This window comes from Trifolium pratense, linkage group LG5, assembly GCF_020283565.1.
Source record: "Trifolium pratense cultivar HEN17-A07 linkage group LG5, ARS_RC_1.1, whole genome shotgun sequence".
NCBI lineage: Eukaryota > Viridiplantae > Streptophyta > Magnoliopsida > Fabales > Fabaceae > Trifolium > Trifolium pratense.
Genome location: NC_060063.1, coordinates 37102930 through 37115250, shown reverse-complemented (window position 1 = coordinate 37115250; position 12321 = coordinate 37102930). Strand labels below are relative to the sequence as shown.

Below are 12321 nucleotides of genomic sequence, written 5' to 3'. Positions count from 1 at the left end.
GGGGTAGAAGATATATAAGGTCTATTTTTATTTTTATTTTTGGTACTAGTCCTCTGATTTTTAGAGGAAGGATTCCGATAATACAGAGTTCGGTTGCGAGGTTAGAAAAGTCTAGCTAAGAATTATTCTCATCAGGAATTGAACTCGAGTTCTCCCGAACAATCTATCATAGAAGAAGCTTATTAACGAGTTGAGTTTAATGTCTTGATTTAAAGTCTATTTTCTTCTAGACTTATAATATTAAAAAATGTTTTTACCGTACATCGATAAATAGAAGGTCTTCTTCTAAATGATTTAGCAATCATGTGAGTTGCCTTAAAATTCATCTAAGTGATTTGTTTTTTTTTTTTTGTTTTTTTTTGTAAGGCAGAATTTGATGAACTCTTATAAATATAGTCTTATACGAAGAATACTCTCATATTTTTATTTTTATTTTTCTTTTATCATTCTCATATTTTTCATAGCTATATAACTCTATATATAGCTACAAATTTCTAAATCATATATTTAAATAACAAACTAATTCTAAATATTCTAAAAATAAATATAAATCTTAAATTTTAATTATATCTATATTAAATATGTCAGAACTGACCCCCAAACAAGATTAGGCGGTCTAGTGGGCCGGATACTGGTGGTGAAAACAAAAAAAAATAAAATTATAATATGTTTAAACCTAAAATCTTTAAAAAAAAATGTGTAGGCATAATATTCTTAACACTAAGGGTGTTTGTATAAAAATCTCTTAAAAATATTTTCTAAATTATTGAATGACAAAATTATGAAATTAGAGCATGAACTAAATAAATCTTGATCGGATATTCTAGATCTACCATAGTGTAAATAAATGTATGACCATAGTTTTTTTTTTTCACTTCAAAATTACTTATTTATTTATTACAAAAATATATTTTTTGATAAAACACAATTTATTTATTTTTTATCAACCAGTCTAGTAGACTTATGTCCACTTTAGATATAGAAAAACTAATATTCAAACGCATACTCTGCAATTTCAACATGATTACAAATATTGATTATGACTAAGTTGTATTTATAAGACAGATAAAACACAATTATTCTCCATCTAAAAATATACTTAAAAATGAAAACATGTATGTTTTTTTTAGAAATTTAGGTGGAAAAAGAAGCTTTGATGCATGTGACATAGTATGCAATTCATTTCCGTGTTAATTCTTCTATATGACACAATTAATAGAGTTTCAACATCATGTAGCAGTTTCCTCCCGTGAGTATTTTAGCAAGATTCCAAATTTTCATTGGTCCCTTTAATATTCAATTGCTTTCAAACAAAAATAAATAAGAAAAAGAAAATATCATTGCCTTTATTAAGAGGGAAAAATTAGAAAAAGGTTAAAAACTTTTATATTATATATATATAGTGCTTCATTTCACGTGTACTTTATCACTATTCTTTTTCTTTCCTTTTACGTTCCATTGCTAACTTTCATAGTGCTAAATGTTCATGAATACTTTTGTTTAGAAATTATAAATGTGGTATATATGTGTGTATAGTTAATGAATTGGGTTGTGACCATGTGCTTGCAAAATGGACAGAAACTATATGATATAAATTAATGTAATCTAGTACACACCAAAAATTGTATTGAGAAAATCACGTTATCTTATGATGACATAGTTATAATATTTTATTTATTACACCACTAGTTGTCTGTTTCGTAACACAGAAACCTAAGAGCGTTCAAATGAGATGGTGCAGGTCTCTTTTATTATTTTAACTAAAATTCTGGGTTCGATATTTGATTTGAACATGCAATTGTGTTAAAACTCTTATAGAGAATTTGCCGTCTATTTAGGTCTACAAAGCTCAAAGGATTAGTCTCTACAATTGCGCGCAAATGATATTCAGTTTACACACAGAAAATGACTTCAAAAACAAAGTTTGTAATGCTTTGAACATCTCCCATGAGATATCTAAGTGAGTTTATAAAACAGATCAATTTGTTTTTTATTTATATTTTTTATTGAGGAAATTTTTATGTGATAAAGTGGGTAGTATATAAAAATTATAAAAGTAATTTAAATAAAATATGGTATCATCATTATTTAAAGTTTGTTTGTATGATAAGATATCTTATATCAACATTAATATTTAGCTCAAATTGATATGGTTAAGGTGGTCTAAATTCATAGTTGTATATATATGAATTTCACAGTATGTATGATTTTCAGGATATTCTTGTCGACACAAAGAAATTGAAATAGAAATTAATACTATTTGAAAATCATCATGCTCATGCATGTTGCCATGCTTTCCACTTTAGATTTTGCTTTCTAATTAATTTATAAAGCGTCATGATTCACAAACTGATAAATCCTTTGAGATGTCGTTAACCTAAGATTGTGTGTTCGCTTTTATAAATAACAAAATTTTGGTCTCTTATTTTTTTTTTTTTAAGACTGGTCTCCTATCTTGTGGCATAATTCGTGAAAATTGTCCTTTTTTCCGATTGCAATGTGTCTCACTAAGTGTGGGCTGAGATTAGAGCTGTCAAAACGGCCGGCTCGGCCAAATTCGGGCCGGCCCAGTCGGGCTTCGGGCTTCATTGGGCCGGGCTAAAAAACCGGGTAAAAAGCGGGCTACCAAAATTAGTGCCCGAGCTCGGCCCGGTACGGGTTGTCGGGCTTTTGGGCCGCCTGGTTTATTTTTTATTTTACATTTAGTGCTAAAACTCAACATTATAAATATGATCAATAATTTTCGCACGTCCTATTTTTACACACCGTAATACCAACATATAGGCTAAAGATCTATCAGGCGGCTTAAAGTTAAATATAAAAGTTTTGTTTGCAATTTTTTATTTGGTGACACAATTCCTTACGCACTACGATCGAGAGAAAATTTGAACCATTTGATGGAAGAATCGATCCCCAAACTAGATTAGGTGGTCTAGTAAAATGGAACGGAAGAATAAAAAAACTTAGATTTTTGCTAAAATTAAGGTTAGGGTATTATCATTGATTGGATTGAATCCATGGATCCAAGCTGGAACTGGGCAGCATATATATAGCTTTGATTCTTTGACAACTGTTTGGTTTTGGAATGAAAGAAAATGTAATGTTGACCTGTCAGAACCATTTTCATCATGACCTACCTTACCTTCTCAATCATCACTCTCATTCACCTTCCTGCCATTCTTCCAAGATTCTTGTTATTCACGGGTCCAAATTCACAACCACAAATACTTATAAAAATGTTCAAACAAAATATGTTATTTTTCCGATAAAAGTACAATTTACTTTCTGATCCCATTGAAAAATTGTTTGAGTGTGTGTTGTCAAATATACAGTTAGCTAAGTAGGTATATATATATATATATATATATATATATATATATATATATATATATATATATATATATATATATATGAGGATTTCCTACAATTGGAAACGCCCACGGTTTAATATTGTAATTAATCTCAGCCACTAGCTCCAACGGTTTAGATTATATATATACAAAATTCATTGAGAATGAGATCAGATGGTTCACACTTTAACTGCGTCAATATGCAATTATAATAGAAAATCTGTTTCCAACTAATAGTACATGGAAGTGTATTCAATTTGATTATCCATTGAATTTTTTTTAAGGAAGATCATCGACTGAGGATATTTGTTTTGGATATACTGTAAACAAAAAGTTTTATATTTTTATTATATAGGAGTCAAATTTACATTGTATAAATTGAGACAAATCTTATATTATGTACAAGTTACTTTTTACAATTTGTGTTGGAACAAGTTAGCAACTTAACAACTTGTATGATGAACTTGGCATAGATGTAAACACAAGTGAAAGAGCTAAAGTTGTGAATTTGAAAAAGTTCACATTTGAGTCCCACATTGGATGGGTCACTCACTTTAGTAGTGTTTATATACCACAAAGTGGCAACCAATGGTGTTCCCTTGGGGTACCCACTTTTGTAAGAAAGGGAGACCGCACACAATGTCGAATATCATGCGCGCTGCCGCCGTCCGTCCGGCTCGGTTCGGGCTGGGATTGGGCTTGGTGATATCTTAAATTTTAATACTCATAAGTGAAAAAATTAATTAATAATTAATTTTCACTAAGTGTGCTGACCGTTTCAAAAACGCACATGTTTTGTGTGCTCAATGTCAAGTCAAACGGAATTATTACCGTTATTAATTTGAACTCAGTCATAACTGAGGTTCCTGAAATCTTGGCCACGTTTTTGATGTGCTGGCAACTCTCTTCTCTCTCTCTCTCTCAATATTCTTACTTCAAATTTTTTTTTTCTTGTTGTTTCAGAGAAAGTGGTTTACCACTTCGAATTGATATTCGTATATCAATCTAGACTGGTTTGTAGTAACCATCGGAGGTGTTTTTCTGACCGTTTTCTACAGTGCAGTAGTTAACGGTATTTCGCTTGAATTGACTGTTTTATCCTGGGGACTTCACGGTTGATAGTTTACCTTGCACAATTTGGGTAGTGCCGTGAAACGTCTTAAAGAGAGCGTATCGAACCGCGACTCGGCCGATAAATTCACAGTTGCTATTATTTTCGAAACGATTTTTAAAACCGAAAAATAACAATTTGATTAATTAATTTAATCTTTGGATTATACAAGATAAGATGAGATTAATTGATTCAATGGTGAAAATTAATCTCAGCATTACACTTTTAAGAAATTCCACATAGAATGTTAGATGCTCTAGATATGTTTTTATAAAGTAGAAGATTTTTTTATCTTACAAGTTGATTTTGTAGGGTTGATTTAGGTACAATTAATATAAAAATCTAATATATGATATTAGAGCCTTTCCAAAATCTGTTGGGCCATATACTATTAAATTTCCACTAGCGCGGACTACCCGCCGTCGTTTATATCAACGCACCAAACTCAATAATATGTTCAGCATGAAAAGTGAATATGTGTGTTAAAAAATCTCATGTCTATGAAATTATCTGAATATATTTTTATAAAATAGAGATAATATTCACTTTCTTTCTTATAAGTTATAACTTTTTTTAAAAAAAATAATTTGGTATCCGGCCTTAGGACCGACTAATCCAAGCGGACCAATCTCACCGCCCACTTGCGAGGGCCCTATTTAAAGCCAGAGTTTTTTTGGCTTTGTATGGGCTTAGCCCACCGAAATTGGCACCAGGAGAATCGAACATGAGACCTTGAGAGGAGCATACTTTAAGAAGTCAAGCCAACACCATTATAGACCAACCCCAAGTTATAACTTATAAGCTCATACATATTATATGTTATTTGTGCGCAAGACATGATGTAAATTTAGATAGTCTGAACTATGATTTCTTTTCAGATAAGTTGTTAGGAAGAAGTTAATAACATATATCCAAGGATCTTCTTTTGCTTGTCTTATAAGAATAAAAGAAAAAGAACTTCTTCTGCTTGTCTTATATTTGGATTTTATTAGTGTTATTTAGGAGGCTGTAATGAAAAGAACATGACAATTGGAAACAAAAATAGTACCATTCATTTACTCCGATTGGAATAACACTGCAGAGGGACGTTGTGTTTCATGCCATTCATACATGCTAGTCCCACACCCGTGCGATGCACAGGTATTATGTGGTATTTTATATTATAATGTTGAAAAATTATTCGTATAAATTGTAACAATAAGTGTTGTGAAAATGAAAATAATAATAATAATAATAATAATAAAGTGATGTACTTATCACTTCCTCCAACCAATATATTGTCAACGATCCTTCGTCAACCAATTTTTTTATATTTGAAATCAAACTATTTCCCAAAGTAGCAAGAATCTTATCACATTGGATGATCAAAGTAAAAGAAAAAAGAAAAAGTCAATAAAAAAAACATCAATAGAGATTTTGTGAAAATGTGAGAAATATATCAAAATAGTACATCACCTTTTCATCAACAAACAACATATTCATAGACGTAACCTCAATTTGGTTTGTATTTGTCTGTTACATTCCACACATGAACAATTCGAACTTTCAACTTTAGATTTGCTTTTCCAGCTACTATAGCAGACACGTGAGGGTGGATAGGAGCTATGGTTTGAAAGAGTAATTTGTTTTAACTAAAAACTAATCTCAATAGAAATGTAATTAAGTCAATAATGTATACACTCTTCGTATTTTTTAGTGTGACTAAATTATAAACTCTTTGTTGTTTCTATGAAAACGGTTGACATTTAAATGAGATAAATGTTGAAAGAGAATCCAACTATGTTCATCTTCATTGTCACTAAGGAATGTTATAGTAATATAGAAAAGTGTAACATCTTGTGACATCAATTTTTGGATAATTGGAGAGGTATAATTCAATAATAATGTAGAAAACTGTAACATCTTGTGACATCAATTTTTGGATAATTGGAGAAGCATAATTTTTTATTATTTATTATGAGATTGATATAATATAAAAAAAAAAATAGAGATGAGAATGATATAATGTAAGAAAGTGATGTGGCATTATTGTGTGATTTAATTGGATGTAAGTGGATGATGTGGATTAGGGTTAAGATGGATAGTAGGAGAACTATCTAGGAATTATATATATATAGATTCACCTAGGCCCCAAATATTTGTCTTTTCATCAAATTATATCACTCTACTACAAATCTATTCAAATTTTTTGGACTCTTATATTCATTAAATGTGGATTTTATTTAGAAAGCAATTTTACCTTACGAATAATAGGAATGTTTGAGGTTTGAACTCCGGATTCTACATATATAATATAATGTCCCTATCTATCATTCCATGATTTTTTTGACGATAAAAAAACGATATTCATTCATTTAAATCGAATTAATCGAAATCATTATATATTCAAATTCGCTAAAAACTAAAAAGGATGAATCTGACAACAAACTAAAAAGGATGAAAAAGCCTACGATTGATATAATAAAATCCAAGTTTCCGGAACAGTCGTGCCTCCGGATCTGCAACGTTGACGACTGTAAAATCATTGAATCTGCTTTGAATTTGGATTGAAACAAATCTGCAAATTTAAACAAAACAAACATCTTACAAAGACGAGATAACAAACAACTCTGCACTAAGGCAGGACAAACGAAGAAATCACAAAGAAAAAACTCAAATGAAACCTAAAATTGTGTGTAAATCACTTATTGAATTGAAAAAGAAATAAAAAACGATCAAAATGGGTGATTCCGGATCAAAATTAATCCTAAATCACCCCTCTCTAAAGAATGAAAAAAAAAATTAGGGTTAGGAAGGTGGCTGGCCGCTTAGTGGAGAAATAAAAAACCCATCATTTTTTCTGAAATCATATTAGGCAACCTTATCATTCCATGATTTAAAAGCTGAATTATTTACGATCAAGAAACTCCATATTTTGTACAAAAAATAGTACATTAATACTATATATTAGTGATACACTTGAAAAAAATTAAAAATTGTATCAGGTTCAACAAGCAATTTGGGGGGTGAGTTTACGCTTAGATCAATGCACTCATATTTAAGAAAAATGCTTTATATAAGAAAAATGCTAACTAGTGTCTTAAATAGTAAGTCTTTATCAATTTTTTATGAAAATATTTAAACTTAACACATTGATAATTGAAATGCCGTCATTTGGGTGTTTTGGTGGGCTAGGAATGAAGGATTTTTGTTGAGAAAGAGGTACTACCGCAAGAGATCTTCTACAAGGTTCAATATGTCTCTTGGAAATGGTTTCTATCTAAATAATAGCTCTTATTGTCTATTCTATGAATGGTGTGTTGACTCATTTGATTGTATAGTTAGATGGATTTTTTGTGGTGGTTTTGCTTCATTTACGCCATAAGTTTTGTCTTTGATTGATCTGCTATTTGGGTATAGTACTATTTGTATTTCTCCTACTGGTGCGGGCGAGCTCGACCTTTAATAACAAGTTGGCTTCAAAGCACAAAAGGTCCATTCTTACACAAATAATTCCTAGTCGGTGCCTCGAAGTATGAATTAGGATAAGCCAAGTCTCGGAAGGTACAAATGTAACATCGACGCTTCTTTTTCTCCTACTGACAACAAGGTGAGAATTGATATATGTATAAGGGGCGGTCATGGAAGATGTGTGACAAGAAGAACTGAATGGATAGAATCTATCCTTGATGTGGAGATTGGAGAAGAATCTATAGGGCTATTGTGCGCAGTGAAATGGGTGCTGAGTTGATTGATTTTAAAAGAATAGCGGATAGTCTCTATAGTAGCAAAATCTACGCAATGTAACTTAGGTGATATATTAAGAGATTGTAGAATTATTCTAGTACAAGTTTTCTGAACTCTCATGTTAAATTTATTATGAGACAAACAAATGAAGTCGTCTATAGATTTGTTGGGATGACTATATCTCTAACTAGTTTCCATAAATTTATTATATTTCAACATGTACTTTCGATATTATTTCAAATGAAATGAAATAAACGCTTTATTTACTATAAAAAAATATTTCTTTCATGCACATTCTGTGAGGTCCCACCTGATTAACCGACTCACTTACTTTTAGAATATCTCTATTATTTACTTCATTACAACATCTCTGACTAGTTTTCATAATTTATCATATTTTAACATGTATTTTCGATATTATAATTTCAATGAAATGAAATAAACCTTTTACTTCCTATAAAAAAGTATCATATTTACCAATCGTTAGTTGGTGGTGATTGACGCTGAACTTAGTAGGGAGGACCATAGTTCGATCCCTCGCAACTGCGATCGGGAGGGGGCTGGAATCACTTAATGTCAGAACTGACCCCCGAACCAGATTATACTGGTGGTGAAAAAAAAATCATATTTTGAGTGTAATTTATTTTTAAATAAATTCAAATTTTAAATTAAATTTGCATATTACTTTGTTCAAAATCGATTTTGACTTTGAGGGAACATTGTTTGGTTTGGCGTTCCCTCCAAATCACGTTGGAGGCAAATAAACAAACAAACATGCTTCTCACCAAAAGCAATCGTGCGTTTAGCGCAATCAGCTTATATAGCACTTATTTCCATTTTCAATCACCATTCATTCATTCATTCTCAAACTCAACCCTAGCCTCTCATATGCTCTTTTTCACTTTCCAGGATCCATTCTTCTCCAGCTTCCGGGAAGTTGTAGTAACATCAGGTAAACCTCTTCTTCCCTGTCTCTTCATTTTGCAACATCAACAACACTTTAGTTTTCATGTGTTTAATATTGCTGTTTTTTTTTTTTTTTTTTTTTTTTTTTTTTGCGTTTAATTTTAATATTGTTTAGGGTAAATAGTGTTTTTTAACTTATTGATGTACTGATTAGAGTAAGATACAAGAGTATTATTCAAGGATAGAAATTATTATTATAAAAAAATTGCATGGATTAAAATCGAGTTTCCCTCAAAAGGGTTTGTTGATTGGTCAACTGGGTTGAGCTAAAGGTTAAAGGAGTTGGAGGTTTGGAGTTTAAAACTTGTTGAAAGAGAAAATACTAATCTAAGAACTAATTACTAACTTTAGATAGGGTGGGATGGGTAGCTCAACTGGTTAAGCTAGTTGAGCTAATGGTTAAGGAAGGTCCAGGATTCAAGTCCTGACGAAGGAGAAAAAAAAACTAACATATATATTCAAGATAATTATATATGAACGAAAGATAGACGGACAACAAACTGCGCTGCTAAACCTTAATGAAAAATTCATGCAGTAACAATTGTAATAGAGAGAACATGGAAGACAAACTTGGAAGAATGCATTTTCAAAAACAATGTTATCACATTTTCAATTTTTTTGAAAATGCTAGATTTGTTTTCAAAGATTGTAAAAGAAAATGGTGAGAATATATTGGATCGATCTATATTCTCGTATGTTTATTAGTTGAAGTAAAAATGAAAACAAAAAGTGTCGAACAAAAACGGACCTTATATTGAAAATAAACCTAGTCATTTAGTAAGCAAGTTCTTTTTCTTTCTTGTACAAGGTTGTGCCTTTTGCTTGATGAATATGTTATCTATGTTTACCTAAGGACATGGTTATTTTGGTTTGTTAAGGACAATGAGAATGAGTACCATGATGAAATTGAAGAGGAAAGACATTGTAGATAATGCAGGTGTAAGACCAAAGGCTGTATGGGATATAAAGACAGTTGAATTGTATATCAGACTATGCCTTGATGAAGTCAAAAAGGGAGAACACAATGGAACAAACCTTACTGAGAAAGGTTGGAAATCTGTTTTATCTAATATTAATGAGAAATTAACTGGGAAAGATTATGGAAAGAATCAATTGAAAAACAAGTGGTATAATCTTAAGAGAGATTGGCAAGAATGGTATAAGTTGTTTGCCAACGAGACACTTGTCGGAGGAGATAGCGCAGAGCGGTGGGAGAAAAAACAACTGGTATGGACTTTTAAATGTTAAGTTATATGTTTTGTTATTTCTTTCATGTGATATATCATGTTGATTAGTTATAAATATGCAGGAAAATCCGCAATATGGAAAGTTTAGGCGTAAGGGACTTCGGTGTTACAATGAATTAACTACTTTGTTCAAGGGTATGGTGGCTATTAGACAGGTTGCATTGGCTCCTTCTTTTGGGATGCTACCAAATGGCATAGATGACAGTAACGATGAGTATCGCCTATCCGTTGAGAGTGGTGGTATAGATCTCGAGGAAGGATACGGGGATACTGAAGAATTGGAAGGTATTTGTGCTGGGGTTGGTGCTGTTTTTCGAGATATAAGTTTTAGCTCTTCCTATGGAAATGATAGTGAAATGAGTAGCGTGAAGAGGAAGAGATCTGAATCTTGTGAAAGAATTGAAAAGAAGAAAAATATGAAAATTTCTGATGCAGAAAGGATAGCTGATGCATTGTGTAGAATTGCATCCGCATGTCAGTTGCGTGAAGCGGTTAGAAAGGCACTGATAGTACCCGGGACATCTATTGCTGAAGTGGTTGCCGAGCTTCAACACATAGAGGTAATTGGAAGCGATCTTGATTGGCATTCCCGATGTTGTCAGCTCATGCTGTTTAAGCCCGCGAGGGAAATGTTTGTAGCCTTAAAAGGACTTGGAAATGAACAAAGCTTGTTGAATTGGCTTAAATATGCGGCATATACACCTCTGCCATTTATGAAAGAAGTAGATTGATCTCTAATTTTTAATCAGACTTTAAGTGCTTTTGTATTAAGCTAACACATTTGATGGCTTCCTTTCTTGTTATGTATTTGCAATGAACCACTTAAGCTTATGTACTTGCTAGTTGAATTTAACAATGTTGATTGAATTGGTTAACCCTTTAGATTTTGCAAGCTTGCTGTGATAGAAACTCAAAACACTGCTTCATGCAATCTTTTTTGTAACTCAGTTTATTGTGCCTTGTGTTGTCCTAAAATAATTTACTAAAGTATATGTGTGCTTGAATTTTGTACACTGATTATTTCATGTGAGTGAGCTTCTTACATATGAAGTTGAGGTTCAGCATTTCTGTCGGTTGAACTAAGATTTGAGAAAACATAACACAATTAAGGATCTCATCCGATGATACACACAGTGCATTTATATGGACACCAAAATTTTAGCAATGATAAATCCTAGCTAAGATTGTAGCATTTATGTAGTTCTTTTGTTGCAGATACTTATGTCTCAAGTTCATCTGTGCTTGAAAAATTCTAGCATACTTAAATTTCTATTTTGTGTTTAAATTTCAATTCTTCTGTCATTAAACTTTTGTTATCAAGTCTACTTATGGGATTCATATTATGTGTTTCTAAAATAAAACGTGTTTGGTTCAGATGGAGGAGATGGGAGGTGAGAGAATTATTGTTAATTAAGGATTAACAAAATGTGAGATTTTATTTTGAGGCAAAAATGTGACATTTTCTTAATACCGCATCCCCCCGAAACCTAGTTTCTTTTGTTCATCCACCAAAGATGGGTGACTTTGGGTCAAATATTGTTTTTCATTTTCATTTAAATAAGTGATTTTCACAAATATTTAGTTTTTCTTTTTCTGATTTCGTCGTCTTAGTGCGACGTTGTGTTGGTCGTCGTGTTGTTGCGGCATTAGTTTGTTGTCCCGTCTTGGTGCGGTGTTTGTTCGGTTCAGATTGACAGATTAGATTCAACTCGGTGCATATTCAACAATCAATGAATTTGGCGTCATCAACGTTGCAGACTCGGAGACATGGGTATTCCGAGCACTTCAAGTTCGTCATATTTGTAGGCTTTGTCACACTAGACATTTGGCCGTTATATATGCTATTAACGTGGATGTTGTAAGTTGGTTCGCAGATTCATCCTTTTCAATTTTTAACGATTTTGAATTGTATTATTCGATG

At 31.9% G+C, this 12321-nt stretch overlaps 1 protein-coding gene across 1 annotated transcript; it reads left to right on the top strand.

Moving 5' to 3' along the window:
- Positions 1 to 8983: 8983 nt before the first annotated feature.
- On the top strand, positions 8984 to 11331 carry LOC123884972 (L10-interacting MYB domain-containing protein-like). The gene is made up of 3 exons (XM_045934211.1): positions 8984 to 9139; positions 10032 to 10380; positions 10463 to 11331. Exons 2-3 carry the CDS (start codon positions 10036 to 10038, stop codon positions 11129 to 11131), a joined length of 1014 nt encoding a protein of 337 aa, XP_045790167.1. The 5' UTR covers positions 8984 to 9139; positions 10032 to 10035; the 3' UTR covers positions 11132 to 11331.
- Positions 11332 to 12321: the final 990 nt, after the last annotated feature.

Coding starts and splice junctions, on each gene's coding strand:
- LOC123884972 (XM_045934211.1), top strand. CDS start 10,036: ATGAGAATGAGTACCATGATGAAATTGAAGAGGAAAGACATTGTAGAT. Junction 10,381..10,462: donor GGTGGGAGAAAAAACAACTG/GTATGGACTTTT, acceptor ATAAATATGCAG/GAAAATCCGCAATATGGAAA.